The sequence below is a fragment of the Lagopus leucura genome, unplaced genomic scaffold (genome assembly GCF_019238085.1).
Source record: "Lagopus leucura isolate 7727_CA_CO unplaced genomic scaffold, USGS_WTPT01 Super-Scaffold_1, whole genome shotgun sequence".
Lineage (NCBI taxonomy): Eukaryota > Metazoa > Chordata > Aves > Galliformes > Phasianidae > Lagopus > Lagopus leucura.
The window spans coordinates 33653546-33678355 of NW_024962250.1; the positions used below are offsets into that span (position 1 = coordinate 33653546).

General features: G+C 41.0%; 1 protein-coding gene across 1 annotated transcript in view; it reads right to left on the reverse strand.

The window, feature by feature from the left end:
• The window catches only part of PPP1R13B (protein phosphatase 1 regulatory subunit 13B), a 62487-nt gene extending 53161 nt beyond the window's left edge, over positions 1 to 9326 (reverse strand). The window contains exon 1 of the mRNA XM_042866917.1: positions 9097 to 9326. Within this exon, the coding sequence (XP_042722851.1) occupies positions 9097 to 9105 (9 nt within the window). The 5' untranslated portion in view covers positions 9106 to 9326. The remainder of the gene's footprint in view (positions 1 to 9096) is intronic.
• Between the last annotated feature and the right edge of the window lie 15484 nt (positions 9327 to 24810).

Genomic DNA, 24810 nt, shown 5'->3' on the forward strand with positions numbered 1-24810 from the left:
TGAACTAGAAAACGAGCATCACTGAACTTCCCTCTTCTTTTGTGCTGTCACTCACAACTTCTGAAATAATTGAGAACACCTGTGGTCACTTGCTAAATCAGAACAGTGACAAGAGCAATACAAGCACGGTGTAGCTCCTTCCTTTTTCTCCTACAGTTCTTAAGTGTCTCCAAGTTCAGGATCTGACCCAACACAGTTTCCTGGCTGACTGATTCGTCACTGCTACTTCTACACAGGTAATGATGAATCTAGGAGAGACAGTGATAAGGACACCACAACCATATCGGGTTACCTCATGTCATCAGCATCAAAATCCTAAATTAAACAAAGGAGGAGACTTTCTTTTGCCCAAAAAGCATGAAGAGATTTTGAGTGTTTTAAATGAAGACAAAGTCTTCAACAACATTCATATTCAGAAAACTGTGCACCCACTCAATTCCTGCTCAACAGGAAAGTGAAAGATGGGCTGTAACCCTACTAAAGCATTTTAACAAAAAGACACTCCTGGCCTCTGAACAACACATGGGATGATGTAGCAAATAGAATGAAAGTGACATTCCAGAAAACATACACAATTTTTACAGCAAACAGAATGGAAAACTACTTAACATAAAGCAATAGATTACAATCCATGGATGTGAGCATCTAAGAATACACTGAAGTAAGGGACAAACACCTTTGTATTTATATATAACAGCAGGAGTTCAAAAGGAATAAAGCATAACATTGCATTTGTGATCTCACTAACAATTTAAAGCCTACTTGTTTTAATAACTTTGATTCCACTTTGCCTGTCTCAACACTCACATCATGGTGTTCACTCCTATGTTTGAAGACACCTTTTCTCACAAAAAAAAAATCTACAGTGTTTAACAAAGCAGGATGACCTGGGTTTCCAGCTAAGGTGGGGAAAGGAAGACAGAAGGGCTATAAAGCAATCCAGACACAATCAGGACATTCTCATCCTCAAGCACTGGAAGCAAAGAGGCTGCTGAGACCTCAGTGCTTGAAAATATTTGTGCAGTTTGAGCACAGTAAGAAAAAGCTGATCAAAAGCTTTCCCCTACTTCTGAAAGGGTACAGATGAGTACCTGCACACTCCAGATCAAGCTTACTTGTAATTTTCTGCTATCAGTTCTTCAGAGCTCTGAGAGCACAAACCAAACAGCACTTGGTGGCTTCAAGAGGACCTTCCTTCCCAGTGTGCTACAACTGCACCTAAGAGGCTGCAGTAAATGGGGACAGCACTTGTTAGGCGAGATGTCAGAAAAGACCAAGATACAGTGTTTCCAACACAGTATTTGTGTGTCTGATAAATTACTCGAGTTGTAATGGGTGTAGCCTACACATCCATCGCTTAAAATGCTTTCTCTGACTGACTTCGTAGCTTAAAAACATCAACAACAAAGATATAAAATAGGCTATTAGAAATCTAACGGTTGTTAAACATGAAAAGAGGACCAAAATTCCAGAGCATTTATCTTTTGCTAAAAACGAGAAAAGCACGTTAGCTGATATAAATTAACCCAAATATAAGTATTTAAGTTGACCCCAGCAAACTTCAGGGGTCCAAAAGAGCAGTTCATAATTCCGAGATTAAACTGACTTAAACCTAGCTCACAACTTTACCTCCTGCCAGTGTGACAGAAGTACATGCTACTGCTACCCATTATCCAAAAAAGAAAGCTAACACAAGTGCTACAGCACAGAATTGAGAAGGGCTGCAAGTAACAGACCTTCGGTTCTTTCCACGTGAAGCTTTGATTCTTCATCACATTCCTCATCAAATCAGTCTTAGTGATGTGGTGGTAAGCGATGATAAAACAGTAACAGCATCAGTACTCCAAGAAGCCAGCCAGAGAAAGAACTGAAAATATTTCTAAGTGACATGGGATAGTAGACACCAATCCATGCAATATGGTTTTGAAATGACTGCATTGATGCTGACATGATTAAGTGTAAAGGAGGTCAATCATTACAGACCTTTTTCTGCTAGAAGAAAACCATGCTCCTTACAGTTAATTTTTTCCAAAATTTAGATAACTTGGGACAACCAAGCAGTAAGTGAGGAGATGAAGCATCAGACATGATGAGACATTCAGAGCTTCATGCAGAGATGAAACAGCACACAGAGACGTTATACAGTTTATTTTTATAAGACACTGTTTCAAAACCTCCATATCTCCCATACAGACTCCAAGCAGTTGGATGAATAGTAACAAACCCACTTGCAAGCCCATTTGTTAGCCTGTTGAATCATGCCAAACTGTTACACTTCCAAAAGTTTATTGTCTTTAGATACATGGCAGGAAAATCTCGCCTCTTTCTCTATCAAAATATCTGAACAGCAACCTGAATGATAAGGATGCTGCTTGGCTGTTTCTAATAAAGCTAAGCATCTAACAGGGTTAGTAGTTCTGATGCTGACCACCACATCCATCACACAGCACGTGCTCTGGCTAAGATGTTACCTCTATAAAACCCTAGCAGTCTGAGAAGAATTTCACAGACATTAATCATACCACAGAAATGTACAAATACCATCTTCTTACACAGTTCCCCAAAGGAAGGAACCAAGATATTTGAAAACAGCTCTCCACAGCTAAATGAGATAGACTGAGGTCAGGCTTAGATCAATGCATTTGTAGAGATTGTGCAAGATATCCAGATATGCCTTCTGAAGCTTCCCCTCCCACCCCCAACCCAAGTGGAAAACTTCCAGAAAAAGAAGAAAAGTAACACCAACAGGTGCAGCAATTGCCTTGAACCACATTAGACAAGTTGTATTAGGGGAGAGGATTACAAACAGGTTTTCTTAAACATACATTTGAGGTATATCACCTCAATCTAAACCATACCTGTTACCTTAAACTAAGACTTAATCCTGCTTGAAAAATTCAAGAAAATATTTTTATTTAGGTAAGACTGTACTTGATGGCTATGGTCTGCTGGTCTCAGACTGCCCTCTTTCTCTCCTTTAAACACCAGAGAGCAGTGCAAGCATTACTTTTTTTGTCATACCAGTAATGCAGCTCTTCTCTCACATAACACTAACTCTCAACAATTGCTAGTTACTCACCCTCAGAAATCAGGACAGATATACACTGTTTTTTTTTTTTGTTTGTTTGTTTGTTTTGAGAGAGAGAGAGAGAGAAAGGTCTGCCAGCCTCAAAGAGACAAAAAATGGGCTTCCAAGAGAGAAGTAGAACAGAATTAATTCAGATGCTACTTAATGCATTGTGCCAATGTGCATGGGGACAGCCCATAGGAATTGGGACCGGTGAAGTTCTCCCACATGAACCTGTCAGAGACCTCAAGCACTGCACAGTTTTCTTGCTTTGATTTCAAAGATGTGGGAAGTTCCTCCTCTCTGCCACCTGGGCCACAAATTACATACCAAAGCCTTTAGACATATCTCCCCACATTCATTCACTGCCCTACAGTTCTTTCAGGCTGAAAACCTCAACAACATAAACCAACAGAACTGATGACACCCTTCCGGTAATCTCTGCATTTCTGCCCTTCCCTGTGACAGCTCCAGCACCTCTCTGACCCCGCAGTGAGGCAGTTTCCGTGTGCTAAGCTGTCAGAAAAGAACCTCGACAAAAAAAAAGCAAACAACTTCCTGCTGAGTTAGCAAACTGAAGTGGCTCAGCATGGGATGAGACAAGCACAGAGCAGTGCAGGAGAGGGGCAGCAGGGAGGACAGGAGCACAGTAGCCCCTGCAGTGGTTACTTCCAACCGGTGAAGGCTGAGGCTCAAATATGCTATGAGTCTTTGAGAATAAGGAAAGAGCAGGCAGAAACCAGAAGAGACACAATACTGCAAAGAAAAAGACAAGTGACAGCAAACCAGTGACCTCTACCTAAACATTACATTGGTTGATTAGCTATGGTTACAACTTCTTTTGCATTTGATTCTCAAGAATTCCCCCAGTACCATGTTTCACCAAAAATCCTAAGTCCCTCACTTGCTCCTGTTCCAAAGCACTACCAGATTCCCAGAAAAGCAGCAGAACTTACCTCTACAGTCACAGTGTTACTGCAGTGCAGCGATCTTAAGGTTCATTTCACTGTCCTACTGAACTGGTGAACAGCCAGAGAAGAAAATTTAATAGATGATGTTTGGGTACAGCTTCCCAACACAAGTGGAGAAGAGAATCAAGCAGTACTGAAATGGGGAGAGGCCATTTCCCTACCACCTCCTCTGCTGGCCCTCTCACCCCTGCAGCCTGCTCCTTTCTGAACCAGCACAGACAACGAGAGCAAATCAGCACAATAAGCTGATTTAATGGACTAGCCTAGCAGGATATTCATGTATACGCACACCTATACCTTCCGCATCCCTTGAGTGCAATTATTTTTTCCATTTATAGCACCCTGGATGCAGTTACTAAGGAAGGCAGTACAGTGTGCTCAAAGCACACGGTGGGAAGGAGCAGCAAGGAGCAAGGAAGGAGGAAGCGGCCACAGCCAGTGGTCAGAGGAAAAGGTCAGTGCAGCTCATCTCCATTGTGAAACCTCAGCCCTGAAAGGAATGCAGCATCCCCAACATCCTACTGCCCCGTCACGATAAACGCCTGCTCTGTACCACAAGCAAGGTTACACACACCTCTGAGCTACATTCAAGTCAAAGAATAGAGCCACTTGAAATCCAGGCAACGCGGTTGAAAATTCAGATTCAAAGCAACTGTCTTGAATAAACAGATCATATACTCGCTTGTCCTTTGATTTGTCATAGAATTTATGCACTGGTATTATTAGTTCTGACACACAAATCTACCTCTGAAGGCCCTGGAACGGGCTGCCCAGGGAGGTTGTGGATGCCCCGTCCTTGGACGTGTTCAAGGCCAGGCTGGACGGGGTCCTGGGCAACCTGATCTGAATGTGTATGTTTGGTGGCCCTACCAGGCAGGGGGGTTGGAACTACATGATCCTTGAGGTCTCTTCCAACCCGGGTGATTCTGTGATTCTGTATGACAGTGTCTGTTATTGCACAATAAAGTTTTATTACTGCCCCTCATTAAAAATTTGAAACTTACAACACTGAGAGCTCTCCGAGGATATATTCCTGAATACACTGCAGATTCTTACATGCTTCTGAGTTTAACTGATTCTAATGGCAGCCTTCCAAGCAACTAGAAAAATGTACAACCTGAAGGATTAAAATGTTATGGTATTTATTTACTTAGAAGTGTTCTAAGTTAAGAATCAATGAGACACAAGATCCAAAACTGATGGAAAGGATGCTCAGAGAAGTAGCAGAAAGATCTTTTAACGGTATTTTAAATCACTTCATAACATTTCCCAATTTAAGGAAAAAACCCTCACTTTGCAGGGGTTGGACAAACCCAAGGTTAACCAGGGCTTGCACATTCCAGGCTGGCACATTCAGTTAGAGGCGAGATATTCTGAGCTATGCTGTGCTAGGAATTACTGCATGGTAGCACTAAGCTTTTAATTCAGATAATATTTAAGAATGGTAAATTGTAAAAGCAAATTATGATACAGAGGCACTCCCAGCGACTCCCCTATTTATGCAATACTCAGTTTGCTTCTTCAAATCTCTATTCTTGATAATAATTATTTTAGTCTTTGAATCTGCTTCCTTGAAAACAAGATCTAAAGTGCTCTGAATGTTTAAGATAGAATAAAGATCTTTGAATTCAGCAGCAAGCAAACTGTTCCCAAAAGGCACCATCTTTATTCTGTGTATGGACAACCTTTGGCATGACGTGGTCAGCCCCTGCTAGGCAACACTGATAGGAAGAATCAAAAGAGCACGGCATGGATTTCATAACACAGTGAGAAGGCCTGCATTTCACACCAAACTTCATTTCTTACATTAACAGAACTTCATCTGGTAGAGCAGCATTTTATTTTCTAATAAGTCTTCTCCAATGCCTGCAATGGACAACCTCATCTACGTTAATTTTGAAGAGAGAGTAATAGACATGAAAATTTCCTCAAGATTTTCTCATATACTTGTGGATTTTAATGAAGCATCTGTCAAATATTTCTAAACATTCTATTATCAATGCAGTCTATTAAAAGTCACTTTTCATGGACATGGTGGAGCCCACGAGCTTATTTTTAAACCACAGAATAGGCCATATTTTATTACCCTAATAAAACAGCGACACAATCCAAAAAACGTGAACTAGCCTTTAAGCATCACCGCAATAAATAACTCCATTAATAATGGCTGATAAACTTGCAAATTACTCTCTCCAGTCAGTTCAGATTTATTCAGCATGGTATCAGTACTGCTGGTATTTATACCACTCTGAATTCATTACAATATATTTTATCTCAGCATCACTGAAGATTGCTAATACTAAGTTTGTTAAAGCTACACATCTTCCTTTAGACTTAGACGAGATAGTGACCATTAGCAGTGACCTTTCTAAGGCAGACAACCACAGATGCTGATTTGAAAGTGCTTCAAATGTTTTAAATGAAGAATAAGCATCACCTTTTGTGGGCTTGCTGGAAAAGGTTTCAGACTCAATGTATTATCACAGAATCATTCAGGTTGGAAAAGACCTCAAAGATTGAGTCCAACCATGACCTAACCATACTACCCTAACAACCCTCTGCTAAATCATGTCCCTGAGCACCACATTCAAATAGCTTTTAAACACATCCAGGGATGGTGGCTAAAAAAAAAAAAAAAAAAAAAAAACAAACACCAAAAAACAAAACGAAAACCTGACACACACACACACACACACACACACACACAAAAGACAAACAAACAACCTTTTCCTAATTCACCTGGAAGATGGCTCAATTTAAACCTCATTCGAGTAGATCCATCTTTGGTTTGTGCTCTTTCTATCGTGTTATCTGTCTTCATAGACAAATAACATATGTGGCAATTAGAAGGATATTAATGCACGCTGTAATATTAAGATCCACTTGTGTATTCTCTAGTCTAACATAAAATACACACCAGGGATTATCTTTCAGTAAGAGCTGCAGTTTCACACAAAATTAACCAAAGCGCAGCCCGCATCTCATTACTTCTTGGAAGCCCAACTGTGTTCAGAACCAACAATAAACCTGATCTCCTATCTCATAAAAACAAAGTAGAGTAAGCAATACAGACCAGCACAGAAAGGATGCTAAGGAAGAGATATCCTGATAGCAGGAGAAATCATAGCTGATAAAGCCTCTCATAAGTAACCCCGTTCCCTTGTGAAAAACTCCCCACTAACAACAAAATACAGGAAAAGAGGAAAAAGTTATCATTCCATTTTCTGTTCTTCAGACATTACTTCATTCTTAAGAGCCAATGTACAGAACACTAAAGAACTACCGATTCCAAAATGGCCCCAATGAAGTACTTCAAATGCAAGTCACAAAAAAATAGAAGTTTATTATTTCCCAAACACTTTGTTTCAACTTGTTGACAAAGCTGTAGCAATGCCCACTTGCTACAGTTCAATTCCTGCAGTACTGTAGTCTGTCCTCTTCCCATTATTATACACTACTGCTAATTATGGAGAAACACAACAGGATCAAGGAGAAAACAGTTCCTCTGTATTTGAAGTCAAGGAATCCCAGCACAGCTTTTCTCTTTTCAGAATAGGAAAACTCAAGTTTAAAAAAAAAAAAAAAAAAGCCAACCACATTTGGTCCAGTTCTACAGCCATATGTTCACATCATACTGACATTATGCACTGATTATTCCAGTAAATGGTTTATTTCCCATCCTTGCAGCCCACAAATCAAATAGCTGGGATAAGAAACTGGAAGACTAATGGCACTATCAAAGTGTCCATTTAAATATGTATATTCCTGAGTACTTTATGACAGACAGCCCATAAGAGCATCTAAAAGCTCTTCAGAAAAGCAAAATATTTATTATTTCAGGATTCAGACTCAGCAAGCTCTAATCTGCAACATTACTACCACTGCAGCAAGGTAATTTGTTTTTATTAAAACTCAGCTGTCGGTGTGAAAGCACTTTGAAGTAGATTTCAAAAACATAATAAAAGTCAGAATCTTATAACACTTTCAAATAACCACAAGCAGCTGCTATATTTCTACAAGTACGAAGGCAACAGCACGGCAGAGAGACGCTCACCAAGCTGTAAAGAAAGAAAAAGAAAACAGCAAGCCAGTACCATAGACTTCTACAGAAAGCCAATCACTGGAGCACGGAAGTTATGACATCTGCCTCAGACTCACACACGAGTCAGTAACGGGAAGCAAATCCACGCGTTATGACCCAGCCTACCGTTGGCATAGGTTTTCAGTAAGAATTTTATGAATGTAAAGCACGGTCAGAGTAGCAATGGAAGCCGAGCACGCTGACAGTCACAGAACCATAACACAGAATGGCCTGGCTCGGAAAGGGCCGCGCAGTTCACGCAGTTCCGAGCCCCTGCCGCGAGCCGGGCTGTCACCGCCGTCTCAGTTGGGCTTTTACTCGCCGACAGCCACCCGCACGCCCGCAGCTCAATGAACTCCGACGCCGTTTTCCACCGCACGCAGCTCAAAGAAATCCTCCTCCGGCACCAGCAGAGCGTTCCGGTAGCCGAGCAAGGCAGTCGGAAGGCACACGGCACTAACCCGCCCGCCGCGACGCCTGCCGACAAGCGCTACCCGCCGCCCTTCTACCCGCAATCCCAATCCGACCGAGCCGCGCACTTCCTGCCGGCACCCGCGGAGCAAAGTTGGAGCGGTGACATTTCCTGAAAGACGTCCCCACTGCTCTCCCCGAGCGGCGTCCTGCTGCAGCGCCTCGAGCACTGCGGAGGAGCCGTAAATAAAAGCTCTTTTCCCAGGGAAGACGCGGCGGCCCTCTCCCGAGCTCCTCCCGGACGCGCAGCCGAGCTCGCCCGGAGCTGGACGCCGTCTCCCGGCCGCGGGATCGGCCCGCGAGGGGAGAAAATGCCAACGCAACCAAACTGCTGCTTTGAAGGAGAGCGGCTCGGCGGCACCCCCACTCCAGGCCCGGCCCGGCGCAGGACGGCAGCCGTCGGGCCCCGGGGCCGGAGAGAATCAGGCGGCCGCGCCTCACCGCGCTCCGTCCGGAGGTATCCCGGCGCCAGGCCGGCGCGGCGGGCCCGGCCGCTCCCTACTCACCGGCATCATCTCCGCCGCCGTCCCCCCGCCGAGGCTCCGCCGTGCCGCGCCGGGCCTCTCACGCCGCCGCCTCTCAGCGCGGAGGACGCCGCTCACCCTAGCGGCGGTGACAGGTGCTCCCGCGCGGCTCGCTCCCCGCAGCGGGCGGAAGGAAGAGGTGAAGGCGGCGGCCGGGCTCGCGGCCCCCTCCTTCTCTTTCCCCTCCTCCTCCTCCTCCTTCCTTCTCCTCAGCACGGCGACGGCGGCCTCCTGCCCGCCCGCCTGCCTCCTTCCCCCGACGCTTCCTGCTCTGCTCCGCTCCGCCCGCGCCGCGCCGCCCCGCCAGGGGTTAACCTCCTCCGCCGCCCCATTGGCCGGGCCGGGAGCGCGTGGGGCGGGGCGAAGAGGGGCGCGCTCACGGCGAAGGACGGGGGTGGGCGGGGTGCGTGCGCGCGGTGCACGTGAGGGCTGCGCGCGTGCCCGCGACCGCTTCCCCTTGCGGGGTTCGCCTCGGCCTCCCCCAGCCCCCCGTGCTGCGGTTCTCCCCGCTGTTCCCCCGGGTGTTGCCGCCTCGCTCCCGGGCCGAAGGAAGGGGCATTGGCCCTGTGGGCGGCGCCTGCCCCTGCGTCTCGTTGTATAGAGGTGTAGCAGCGAGATGAAAGCTAACAGCTTGGGAGAAGTCGGGCTCAGCGCTAAGTCAACGCGGCACCATATGTCGGCACTGCAACACATGCGATGTAGATAAAATTCATATTGCTGCGAGTCTGAAATCCTAATCTGAAATCGCCGTGCCCGGTGATGCTTCCCCTGTTTCTGTAGATGGCTGCTTTCCAGTCTTTGTGACATTATTTGTCACCTATCTCGGCTAGGACTGACAAAGATGTTCACCAGGCACGTTCTTGAGAGGACCTCAGGTACTCTTTGTATAACCTTTAAGCTTAAGCACAATACTAATAATAGCTGCGTATTGGTCTCAAACATGAGTTTGTTCATTAGGTTTAACCTATTAATGTGAGTTCCTGTCACAGATGGCTGTAAATTACCTTAATACATACCCGCCTAAGGTTTCAGTGTGCATCCTTGGCAGTGCAGCTGCAGGGATGATCTTTGTGACAGTCAAAGCTGCTGTTCCTCTTAAGAAATTGGTCCTACCAAAAAATCCTTCTGACATCACCAGATAATACTCTATCAATTTAAAATTGTTTTCCAAGTATTATTTAGAGTGCTTCCAGCTGACAATACCATCATTATCTGCAAATTATGATTCTACCTCTTATAAGTCTTTAGAAATATGTAAGACTATGATACTTCTGACATCGTAACTTTCTGAGCTACTCAGAATGATCCTGCAACAAAGCTGACATGAAATAAAACAGGCTGTAAGGTGCTCATAATCTAGGCACTCATAATCTCAGAATAATAATAATAATAATAATAATAAAAAACTCACAAGATACAGGTGAAAACATCGTATTACCATTACCAGTATTACCATTTCATTCCTTTATGAAGAGCGATGACAAAATGAAAAACTGGAAGAGTATGGCAGAGACAGTTGCCACTGGCAAGGCAGGCACTCCTCCATGCAATGTCTCCATTGGAATAATGCCCTCTGGTATAACGCCTGTGTCAGCTTTTAAGACGCATTGCTTTTGGCAGGTGCAGGTTCAACCAATGCTGCAACCAGACAGACTGGATCATGTGGACTAGGAGGAAATGGCTTCAAAAGGTATAGGCCATACTTTATATAAAGGCTTTTCATACTCCTGATTTCTACTTCACTTGGAAAAAAAACCAAACAAACAACTACCAATCCAGCCGTCCCCATCTCCATTTTCACATAGAAATGACAAGAAAAATTAACCAGTCTTCACAAATCGTAAGACTTAAAACTGGGCCTGTACCATGGTAAATTAATGACCATCTCTCTTACAGAATGACCTTTCTGAGAACCACTGTCAGCTGAATCTTCTGATTCCAACTTAAAATGTCTTTTATGTTTGCTTTCTGCAAACAGGAAAAAGTTTACTTGTAATCATGCACCATTGTTTTTCTTTCCACGCTTGGCCAAGGGGCCAATGATACCTACAAGTAACTTGCCTGTTTTAGATAAGTGAGGTTATATGAAAGCAGCCATGTTTTGGGGAATGCCTTGGAAGATAAGGTTAAAAGAATGTGGAGTAGCTGTGGAAGCAGATAAGTCCAGAGATACAGAATCCAAGTTACTTGCTTCACAATACGCAGCCTTTGTGAGAGGCACTTTAATTCTGTGGGCCTTTTTCTGAAGGAAAAGGTTTGCTCATTTGTTGTTATAAATATTAAAACATGTTATGCAAATAATTTTTACAGTCTGCTTGGTATCAAAAAAATAAAAAATAAATAAAAACCAACCAACTGACCAACCACAACAAAACCACCAGAGCAACACAACTGCATATTGAAGCCACTGTAGCTCAAGAGACATTTATTTTACTTGTAATCATTAAAAATGAAGAATTACTTACAGTGTGATTTGTTTTTGAGATTTACGCTGAGATCTTGTTTAGCTAGAATTTGAAATTTGCTGAAATGTATCACCTATCGTCTTATTATTTTGTGAATACACTTGAAATTAAAGGGTACACATAGAAAAATGATCAAAGTATGTTTTGTAGTTAATGCAGATTTATCTTTTAAAAAAGGTAAATTAACTGTAGTTAATAAACTGGCTGGTCTTTTATGCGATCATGTGCAACATTCTCCCTAGGAGAAGCAGATTCCTAACAATACAGATGTACAGATGGGAGTCTGAACAACTAATGAGCTTTTTCACAACCACTCCTGACAAAACTTCTGTGTTGTTTTTTTAAGTATCTAATGGCCAGGTTTGCAAATGAAGGTATTTTCAAGTTTTTAAAGCTGCCATGTCTGAACTTCCCCCACTTGTTTTTTATGCATAGACAAGAGGAGGAAAATGAGCTTCCCGGCCTTGTTGGATCCAAGCTTTCCTCAGTTTTGCATTTGTTTGGTTGAGATGCTTTTCTGGAACATAGGAAAATGTTTTCAGGCTTTGGAGGTGTCACAGGAATTTTAATTAATTTTAATTAATTTAAGATGACTTCTTCTCATGTGGTATTATTTTAAATAACAGGTACTCCTATTTATAGCCAGAAATAAATGTTCTCAGAGGTCAAATGTTTAGGGTGGGATACATCTCATCCAACTGAAACAATCTGGAAGTTAAGCATGTGGTCTAAATCCATCATCTAGGCTCCTTCTGTAAATAAACTGAGATGGAAGGGAAGGGAGACAGGCAGTTCTGCAGGCAATTAATTCCTTGCTGAGATATTCATCCCACTATCTGAATGTCTTTGAAGGTGCCTATCTCTCTATTGATTAAAGATGGAGCCTGGATGACTAACAGAGATTAGAGAGGTTTCTAGATGGCTGCAATTAGGGTGGGTTTCCTCACAAGTGGCAGAAGAAAATCTCAAGAAGCAAGTACCAAGAGATTGCTAGGGGTTGTTGTGTATGCGTATTACAAAAATTTTAATCTGTCCTTTCTAAATAGCTTAGTGGATTGCTTTATTACGTAACACAACACTCCTTTCCAAAAGCAGATTTTGGATTCGCTGTAAAGCAGGAGGAAGTGGCAGTGAGTAGGCAAGCAAGTTTAGAAGCTGGGTTTTGGAGGTACTTCTAAGTTCTTAAGCAGCTACTCGCAGGTGCAGTGTGCTGTACCAGACAACATGGGTAGATTAAAATCTTCACAGAAATACTGCATATAGTGTGTATATTTAAAGAAAATCAATTTTATCTTGTTACTGTGGCTTCTAGTACCCTTTCATTCCAGAACAGAGCTGACTTCCTAAGGATGCAACAATGAGGAATTCACACTGAACAATTGTCATAGGCTGCCATGTTTGAATTCATACACAGCCAGTGCTTTCCAACCCCACCAAACCTGTTCAGAGATAAACTATAAATAATAACCTAAAGGAAACACTTTGATGTTTGTTTTGTATACAGTCTCTGAAACACGTGAATAGGAGAAAGATACTTTTTCATCCCTACCTTATAATATTCTAGTAATGCATGCTGGACCAGATGACTAATGTCCTAAAGTTTCATGGCACGGTGCACACAGTGCATCATTCTGAAAAGGAGTACAATAATTAAAGCAGAAGTGAAGCCATATAAACTATTTGTATCAGAGCTGTGTGTACTCTGTGGGGATTTGAGTGCCTGATACATCATGTGTTTCAGCCCTGTATTTGGTGGATTAGAAATGTAATTTCTTTGAACAATAACATAAATTGTATGCTTAATCCAACACACATGATGCAAGAAGGTGTACTTAGTAGAGAATGCTGTGGCCTCACTGGAAATGTGTTCCTATATATTCTCATAAAATTCTTATACTAATAGGTATTGCTATTTTTTTATATTGTAGCTACAAAAGTTACAGCTGTATAAAACGAATGATGCACCATCCTTTTTACAGATAGAAAATCCTCTGCTCCCCTGTAACTTATGATGAAGAAACCATTAAGAATATTAGAAGGAGAAAGCAAAAAGATATCCTGGAAGAGGATTTTATGGTGATGTATATTCACAAAAATCTTTGTATTTTCCTCAGTATGACCATGGTGACTGGAAGCTTCCATGACTAAATGATGGGATACTAGTTGAAGTAATAATTGAAGATAGTTAACAAATCAGTCCTTCAGTTGATGTGCTACTTTGTTTTCCATGTATCACTTTCTAAAGTTTGAGAGGGAAAAAGGATAGTTCATGTCTTAAGAGAATCCATCTCATTTCTTCACCCTTTCTAACTGCGTAGGTTTTGTTTTTCCAGGTAAGGTATTGCTATTCTAGTCCTGTGAACTTCAATGACACAGCTTGCTTTTATTTTATTTCTAAGTGCCTGAATAATTCTGTTACTGCTCTAATCCTCTGGTAAAGTTTACTACAGTTCTTAGCTGGATAAACAGAACACCAACTGAAAAGGGTAATGAACTGTACTGAAATCCTGTTGATGAAGTGTAAAGCCCTAGAAATTGAGATAGTAGAAAACGTGTCACCTGTACATGTTTACAATATATTTGATTTATTCAAAGATGTAAAAATATGCAGTTGAACCCCAGAAGATTTGAGAAAATGGACTTTCAAGGTTTATCTATTGCTTATGTCTCCAATTCAAAAGCCGTATTTCTGTTCTGTAAAAATACAAGCTGTAGGACAAGGTAAAGCAACTTGAATCTTTTCATCTTTTCTTCCCATTGCTGTGTGAAAGTTCTGCACAATTTTTTCTTGCGTTCTGCTTCTGTCTTCCTAGACACACCTGATTATGTTCAAATTAGTAACCTTCATTTAAAAAGAGGTATGACAGCATTAATAAGAACGCACAGTCTGAAGCAAAGAAAATTCACTTTTGGCAGGACTCTTCTAGCTACAGAAATTAATTAAATCTAAGTATGCTAAAAGGTATTTGTTTCACTGTTTTCTGGAACAGACTCAGATCCATGACTGAAATTAGTACGCCTGCAACACTTAGTTTACTAAAAGAAAGGCAACATTTTAACTGTAGCTAAGAAGTCTTGAGGCTCTAATTTGGACAAGAAGTATTTGGTGAGTGCTGTTGTACACACCAGGGGGGTGGAACGATGATCTTTAAGATCCCTTCCAATCTAAGCCATCCTATGATTGCTTTTTTCAAGCTATATGTGATACGCTTTATGGAATATAATGACTTGCAAAGGATTCTAAGGTAAGAACTATAATTTCAGATATAGAAGAATTCAAAGAAAGCTATTTTTGTATACAAGTACATTTAATTCAAAGCTAACACTGGAATATATATACTGAAGGTAAGTATGGTGTTAATTAAAAAAAGGGAAATGCTTTTGGTTAGTAAAAAAAGAAAGTCTATACTTGTTACCATATCAGATGTCTGCTAACATTCTAAATCATTTCATTAATTTCTTCCTCCCCTCCCCCAGTAATATTCTGTTGTAATGACAGTTCAGTTGTTGCAATTTTGCTTGTTTATAAAGCATTCCATATGAAATATCTCACAACAGTTCTACTGCATACCTAAATAATTCCCCCTTAATTGCAGCAATTCTTTAATATTTTCAAAAGTATGCTAAACACAACAGGTTAAAACAAGAAATGAGGACTACAACTGATACTGCAGGAGAAATCTGTGTAGGCAGTAGTAGTCATCACAGATGGGATTCATTCAGTATACTGCTGTTAGTTCTACCACCCACAGAATCTCTCATTATCATTTTCTACCAAACACAGCTCTGTAGAAATCTCTCATCTGAAGCTGAAATAACAGTGATGATATATGGATACATATTAAGTAGTTAAAGGTCAAGTCAATTAAAAAAAAAAGTTGCCGAAGCCGTAATTAATTTTTTTTTCATGGCTGTAATTCCTGATTTGAAGAAATAATACCAATCCTGTTCTCTAATATGGAAAGCATTCCTTCTGAATGTACTGAGCATCAAGATGTTGTACAACTGTTTGTTCTTTTGTCCCAACTCATAGTAGACATCTGAGAAGGCAACATGCTCCAAAAGAAGAATGCAAAGTTCTGCCCCTTTGCTGAAGGACAAGCTGACATTCCTGATTTGTACACAGGGCGGAGTTCTGTATTTTTTTTATTGCTACTCCTCTTATTGTGAGTGTTGACAGTGCTGACAGCTCTTACAGGAGGCAGTACCTCGATCATGTGCATTGCTGGATGTGAGGAGGAAACGGCATTAAATTATGGTAAGGCACATGGCTTAAGAGAGCTGGCAGAGTGAATGCACAGATATAATTTTTGAGCCTGCTGTGCTATAATACAAGTTATAAAGTAGCCATGCTGTAAACACCTGGAGATGGATCCAAATTAAAACAGAAAAAAAACCCTAAGTTTGCTTTATTTTAGTGTAAATGCCTATAAAATTATTAAAGTTTGTCCAATCTGACTCACAAACAGTTGTATCAGCACAACGAAGAGAAACATGTCACTGTGGTATAAGGATGGAAACTCCACAAGCTGCCTCAGCACTTATACTGTTAAACCACAGCCAAAGTCATTACACTTCCTAGCAAAATTTAATTAAAATTTCTAAAGATTCCATTCTTGTGGTGGTCAGTTCATTTTGAGATAGAGGAGAGTAAATGTTTCCAAGTAGTTTGCCTGAAGCAGTGGAGTAGAATACAGGAATTTCTTGTTTATGAGTTCTTTATAAATTACCAAATCTGACTCACGTGTCATCATAAAGTATTAGCTGCTAGATGTTAGTTGCTAAAGGTCATGGAATTAATAGCACAAAGAGCTTGCTGTTGAAGATCTGTCTTTTAATTTCTTCTGTTATTCACATTCACCAAATTGTTCACCACAAGAGAATGCTGAAGAGAATCTCCTATCTCACTATTCTTTCCTTCCTAGTAACTTCACAGATTTCCGTGAGTGAAACAATAGATTTCAAATGCTGATTTCCTCATTTAGTTTCACTGCAGCCATCTGGTGGTGATGTCACATACAATCACCTGTGTCTAACAAGCACCTGATAGTTCTTCCTTAGGGACTGAAAGTACAATGAGCACACACCAGCTCAGTATCAGGGTGTATCTATACTTCAGAGATTTGCTATCATGATTCAGATACATAGGAGACCATTTCAGCTGTTTTACTTGGTTTAGATCATTTCCTACAACTTTACTCATCCTCCCCATTAACATGAATACACATCTGGGGCTTTTTCCAAGTTAACTATTAAAGAGGTTAAGTAGGCTGGGCCCCATGACTAATATTTCGTTGGCATGACTGTATTTTGCTACTCTTCTAGAGTATTCCACAATTCTTTATTAGCATGTAGGGGATACTCTGACATTCTCAATTATAAGTCAGGACTTTGGAATGTTCTAGCTCCACAGAATCTCAGAGCTCCACAATGAGAAAATGTGGCTTGTAAAATTTGGCTTGGAGGCATGAATACAGTATTTTCATGATACAAAGACCATATCTTGCATTATCGCCATTAATTTAGCAGCCTAGTCCTGAGTTCTGATATTCTACACATAATTAAAAACAAAACAAAAACCAAACAAACAGCAAAACTTTATGAAGGTGATGCTGCAGCAACTGAATGTGGTTTATCAACCTCTGCGAGAGTTGCTTCCACTAACACTGTAAAGGTAATAAATAATTTTTGTCATTGCCAACACCTCATCAGAGGCAAATGAAATGTGAAATGAAATGAAATTGCTGAACTACTTCAAAAAGTGTAAACATAATCCTTTCCTTTTAGAAATGTTAGTAATATAAAGATGAACAGCCACATAGACACAGCACCATCTGTCAAGGAGCAGAAATAATCATTTGCATAGAAAAATGAGCAAGTTCAACAGCTGGGACTTGTCTGGATAGACCTTTGCCTGGAACCTTCCTACTTTGGATTAGCTTTAAGTTACCTACACACCCTAAAATAAGAACACTCACTGCAGCAGTAGTCCTTTACAGTGGTTCTCTACATAGGGCTGCATTTCAGATGCCAGTGCTCCAACAAAATGGATTGCTCCTTTCACACCTCACAGTACATAAACAACACACTGTGCTACAGCACTGAGGTGCAGACAGCTTACCAATAGTAGGACATTGTGTTATGGGTGTGTTGGTTTCTGTTTTTGAGTCAAGTATCTGACTGTCAACTTCTTACTGTATTCTACTCACATAAATAAAATCTATTGAGGAACACAACCGTTTTACTTCCATGCCTTTTGCAGAGCAGGAACGTTCTGAAACAGTCAGAGAAACTTACAACAGAAACGTAATGGAAGTACCAACTGCAGACAGTATTATTTCAACACAATGCGTAGTTTCTACAATCCAGACAGTGAGTCCCACATGTAGCTCCTTTCCCTATTAGGGAATCAAGTTACACATCAAGTTTTAGAGTTGAAGTGGATAAAATTTACCTACAAGTGCAATTAACTGCACTCCAGGGGCAGTTTTGCAGAAGCTCTTTTTGCTTTTCCATTAATGTTTAAGAGATCAAACATCACACCAATGTAGCTCATTCCCAGTATGCTAGGTTCTATAGCTAAGGTAAATCTTGAAATGATTCATGTTTTTTCCCTACCTTGTTTGCCTCAGCTCCCTAATTGAAAATTGCTAAAGCAGGTTATTTGAAGTATGTGTAATATCTTAGGAACTAAGTCAATGATCATAAATTTGCATCACAAATGCACATACAGCTCCTTACCTGGCATAAATTTTCAATCTGAACCAGTTATTTACTATACCACAATTCTGACCCACCCTGTAATCACCACTGGCTAATATCTGTTTGTTTGAAGCTCCCTTTCTTTTCCTACTTTTTATTTTCTGTTCCCCACTTCTGGAGGCTTTTGTATGTAAAGACACAAACACTAAGATCTCTCTACTCCTCCATTCTTCTGGAGTTAGAAAACAAAACAAGGGTGGAAAGAGTGAAAACTCCCAGAAAAAAAAAAAAAAAAAAAAAGCAACAAAAAAGGATCTGATGAGAATCAGTTTAAAAAGTACATCAAAGGAAGATATAAAACAAAGAACACTACGGAAGGTAGAAGAAAGGCTAAGAATGAATGAAAAAGTAACTATCAGCTTTTCAAATCAAGTGAGCTATACCTGCTTTAAAACAAACAAAACCAAACAGGCCCAATATAGCCCATGTCAGTATTAGTACTGAACAGAGCTTTCAGAGGAATACAATACACCAAACTACAGCAGAAATATGAATTCTGAAGGAATTAAAAGGAACACAGGATTTGGAAAGTTTACCATGTCATTATCAGTAAGGTTATCATGATCATCCAAATGCAAAGTATTTAAGCTACTGTCAGGTATTACTATCAGTGAAATTGAAGCACACAACCTTAAGCTGAAAGATTTGAGATGTTTTGGTGATGTAGTTAAAAGATGTACGTAAGCATTTACTCATTAAAATGACCTAAGCCTCTTAATCTTCTCAAAAGCAGATTAACCAAAACATGACATACAGCAAAATTTTGGTTTTATGCACTACGTGTCCTTGCTGTGGACATCCACTATGCACAGTTTGAAAAGCGATTTTCATGTGGTTTTTAGAGTCCCCAAAATACTGCACTGAAAGTTGACAAAAAGCTGGCAGCAATGTCCTCACTTGTGATGTAGCCTTAAATGATGTTTCTAAAGGAAACGGGGTACTTAAAGGTTACAGTTGAAAAGGATGCTCTTAAAAATGGCATGATGCTTTTGTCAGAAATATCAGCTAATTCTAATAAAATGATTAATCACAGAGATGTGGTTATTTTCAAAGTACTACTGAAAAAGCTTTTACATAGAAGAACTGTAGGAAGCAAGACGGCGTTATTCCAGAAATTACATTTACAACAGACTCCAGCACACTTTATCCAACATGTTTAATTCCTTCTTGCTCAACATATTTATACGTACAGCAGAGGGATCAGGTACAGTTTTAGAATTAACGTCTCTATGGTTGTAACTTGCTTCATTTACAGCAAAGATGAGCAAACCCCAAATTCATTCTCCAAGAGATCTTTAATGATGGCCAGAAGACTCTGAAACAAAGACATGATTTAGACTGTTCAAACTGTATAGTAAATCAATTCAAGAACACAGGTCAGAACCTAAAATACACAAGTCTGTCTAGATCTGAATCTAAGAATTGGCAAGTTCAGCTGCTCTAGCAAATAAAACAACCCCCCCAAATTAAACATATAAACTATGCTAAGAATAAGAATCTTCTTCACATATTTTGAAGTGCTGTTACAGCAAACATCCACTCTTCCTCCGATTTGGATGGTTGCTGCTATTGGCTATTTCTACATTCAAGTTCACTTATGTTATTATCCTGAAGTCTACTGGACTGGAATTATCGTCACTAATTATACATGTAAAAATGTGACAAATGGTTGCATACATCCAACTGGGAGCAAACAAACAGCCGCAGAACAGAAAATCATAGCAGCTCATGAAAAATTAAATTGTCAAATCAGAAGAAACTGACCTTAAAAATTTAAATGCTATTTTGTAGAAGGTATAAAAAACACCAGTTGAAAATACAAGTTCAAAACTGCAGTTCTTATGGCAGTTAAAATTTTTAAAAGGTACTCAGGAAATTCAGACCACTTAAAATTCCTATGAAATGGCCATCATTATCACAATTTAAAATAATATCCCTTACTCTTACCTCCCTATTGAGACATACAACTCCCACTTTGCTCCTAAAAGCTATGCAAAGTAAAACTGAAAATGGAGGCAGCATCTGGGCAGATTCACAAATGCTTTTAGGTTACAAAGACATCAAACAACTACATGTTCTGAGGCAGTCCTTAGACACCCACTAAATTGATTGAACAAAACCCAAACTTATGTAAAATTTTATGCATTACTGCATTAATTTAAAATAATACAAGTATTTGTTAATACTTACTATCCGCCACTGCTTTTTTGCCTAGAGAAAAAGAAAAACAAGCTGAACAATGAGTTGTTTTTTTTTAAACTTTCTTGTTTCTATTTTGCAGATAATCTTCAATCAGGTTATACTACTCACTATTTGCTGACTGAGCTTGAACAAAATTTAACAAATGTACATCATGCACTTTTCATGGTACATTTCTATAAACATTATATTGATTTTTAACTGTTTCCATCAACCGAGACTCCATGCATTTAGAATTTGTAGCATTCAGGATTCCTACTATAGGTCAGGAGAAATGTACAGAAATGTAGCTTTACATACGTGGACATTGTGTAAGTAGTACTACAAAATGAAGATGTGAACTGACTAATTTGTCTAAAAATCTCTTATAATTAAAGTAGCTTATTTTGTGTTCCAATTTTAATTGTTCTCCTGTAAGACTGATTTACAGTGAACAGACAAAAATACATGGAGAAAAATAATACTGATTTGAATTCTGAATAAGGCTATGACCAACCTGATCTACTGACCCTCAGAGATATATGACAATTATATATACAAATGTATTAAATACAAAACTGTACCCCAAATTACAAGAAGGTATGCAGGTATTAAAAGCTGTTCTCACTTGAAAATAATGCTTGTGCACAGTTCTACTATATGAAGGTTTTGGCCCTCATACCCTACACCACTGCATCTCTAAAGCAGCATGACCTGAACATGACCTGAGAAGAAGAGGCTCAAGGGGGATCTTACTGCTCTCTGTAACTACCTGAAAGGAGGCTGTAGTGAGCTGGGGGTCGGCCTCTTCTCTTGTGTAACTGGTGATAGAAACTAGAGGGAATGGCTTCAAGCTGCGCCAGGGGAGGTTTAGACTGAACATTAGGAAATACTAGTTTTCTCAAAGAGCGGTCAGGCACTGGAGCCTGCTGCCCACGGATGTAGTGCAGTCACAGACCCTGGAGGTGTTCAAGGAACGTTTGAATTTTGTATTGAGGAAAATGGTTTTGTGAGTGCTACTGGTGACAGGAGGATGGTTGGATTGGATGATGTTGAAGGTCCTTTCCAACCTTGGTGATCCTGTGATTCTGCGAACCCAAACTAGAAACAGTTTTGCTTTAACTTCTTTCATTTCAAGCAGAATTCAAAAATTAAATTATTGCTTTCTCTCCAGCTGTTCAGCTTCTTCCATTTACTTATGCTTTTAAGTTTAGTGTTACAGGTTTGGACATACCACAAGTTTTTTGGACAGAGAAATATTAAGGTAAGGTCACTCAGCTGTTCCAACAATGAAGGACTCCTTATCCCTATCAAGTTTGTCTACATTTTATAACATGAAATTCTTTAAGACAGCTAGTAGAGAGTTGGACTTGGCAATTTTTCAGTATAACCCGAGTTGAATAATAGGGCCTTTAAGATACCATAATCTGTTGCCAACCTGCCCGACTCAAATTCACTAGCTTTACATTAGATGTTTTTTTCCTCTCAGAAAGTGATCCAGTATCATCAAATAAAATACAACTCAATGTTCAGAGACACACCTCACATTTTGAGGCACATCAGCCCCAACTTACATTACTTTAATATAGTTCATACAGGAACAGCTTCTCAAAATTGTAATTTTTTCAGGTATTAAGCAAAAACTCCATGAAAACAAAAGAACGAAAAAAAGACTCTTAAAGAAAACTTAATCAGAGAATCATAGAATGGCCTGGGTTGAAAAGGACCACAATGATCATCTACTTTCAACCCCCTGCTATGTGCAGAGTCGCCAACCACCAGACCAGGCTGCCCAGAGCCACATCCAGCCTGGCCTTGAACACCTCCAGGGATGGGGCATCTAGTTCAAAACAGCCTTGCACTCATTCAGAAAAAAGCTGAAGGAGAAATCTCTGGCTACACATTGCAAGTTAGATGTGTTTTTAAAATGAGTATGAACATTATTTAATCTTCATAAAGCACATACACCAGTGCATGGGTGATTTTGTTAGTGCACCCTTCTACACTGAAGATGCCAAACTTTTACATTTTTACAGTGAAAAATTGGCTTTGAGAAGCGTTAATTTCTTATTTGCTAGATATTTTTCAGGGGGCAGAGTTTGAACTGTGAAAGACATTCTTATCTATATACCAGGGTTTTAACAGCTAACAGAGATTATAATGTTTAACTTACCACCGTATGAAATTCTGTAATAGGCATAAGCTGTTAATGCTAGACCAACCCATATTTCTTGGTAAACAGTAGTGAAGTAGAACTTCATGGCTCTCCATGACTTTGGAATCATATTTTGCATCATCTGAAAGTTACAAGAGGTACTCCAATGGTGAGTTGTGCAATTATATATTTACTTACATATGCATATGTGCACTGCATGCTGTATACGTAACTTTCATATGCATGTTAAACACACACTGTCACATACACACATAGAGATGCATGTATATATACACACACACCCATACCTCAGCAGCAGCACTCTATGAGTTCCATTAAAAAAAAAAAAAAAGCAAACGTGAAAAAGTATTTATTCCAAAGCAAAGCACTACAGATTCAGAATTCAGGTTACACCTTATGGACTAACACACAGATACATGCCTGCTGATAAAAGGATTCAAAGATGAATTAACAGGATTTGCAGTGTAGCAATTGCTGAGCTCCTCTCTACCAGTGATTTGTTTCTGAGTCTCTCAGGAGTAAAATCTTGTTCCAGGCAAACTAGAGACGCTCCTATCTTGCACCATACCAAATTAGTTTCTCTCCCTCACATAACTTATACCTCTCAACATCATAATTTCTACTCAAAATAGCAAAACATGTGATAAGCTACTCAACTCATGATTTATTATGAAAATGTTACTTTTTAAATGTGCTCCAGCAGCAGGAAGCCTATTGATGTGTTTTCCTCCTCTTGTACCCAGCTTTGTTCATAAAACCATAGAATGGCCTGGGTTGAAAAGGGCCTCAAAGATCACCTAGATTTAACCCCCCCGCCACATGAGGTTATCCAAACAATGGTTGTTATTCAAACCAAACCAGAAAAGTATGTAAGATATGTGTTAAAATAAAACTTACTGCAATTCAACATCTTAGCACACATTTGCACCACACTACATAGCAATACTGCACAATCTATTGTTTTCTACCTGAAACACTTTGAGCACATCCCCCAAATAATACAACCCATCAAACTCACCTGTACACTGACATGGACATTATATATTAACTCAGAGCCCCAGAATAGAAATCTTGGTACTTCTCCAAGGATAAAAGCATCTCTATGGAATTTAATGTCTTAATACAAATCCGTATTTCTCTTCACCAGTATACCAGTTTACAGCAGCAATTACGGAGGCATTTCCTGAAAGGCTGTGCTTTCACCAGTGCTGTTGAGAACACCGAGACCCCCCCTGCTTCCCAGTGAGTTAATCCATGCTGAACGTGCCTTCTAATCCACGTTCCTCGCCCTCCTCCCAGAACCGCGGCCCGCTCACCCCTCGCAGCGGGTACCTGCCGCCCTCCCGCGGTCCCTTCTACACAGGGAACAACGGCCACCAACTCACAAGGGTTGCTACCCAGCCTCCTCCCCGAGCGACAGCACTACCGACCCAGGCCTGATCCGCAACCCACCGTTAGGCCGGGAGAGCGCGGCTGCCACCGAAGGTCACGGAACGGGGACGGCCTCCGCTACCGCCACGGGGGATGCCGGGAAGGCACGCACCAACGAGGGAAGATCGCGAGCCAGAGAGGCGGCGGCGGCGCACAGCGCCCCCTGCAGCTGTGGAAGACCAGAGTACCAGCGCGGCCCGCTCTCGGTCAGCCTCAGCCGTTCGAGGGCCGTGCTGCAACGTTCAAAGAACTGATTGCACTGAAAAAAATCCATGCTTAGGCCCGTTCGCACTCTGTACTGCCTAGGCATAGGAGCGCGCACCGAGACAATACTGGGAAGGGCGGTCAAGGCTCCTGACGCCCGGGGGCAGCCTGTCGCCAGGAGGCAGCCCCCAGGGTGGCTTCTCATGGTGGGCTGAGGCTATACGCCTGCGGGCTGTTTTCTTAGCTAAGAGGAACGACAGATTGATCGCGATCCCAGAAGGCCTTTCGGCCATTGTTCTAGGGCTGTAATACACAAGCTGACCGCGCTTCACTACGCCACAAACATGGCGCCGCACTCCCTTCAATGGGTCACGTGCTGTGGGCGGGGCTTTCCCTAGCGCGGGAAGAGAGCGTGGTGAGGGGACGCGAGCGCGCGCGCGCGTGCTGCGCGGTGCGAGGCGCTTGCCTGTTGTCGGCATC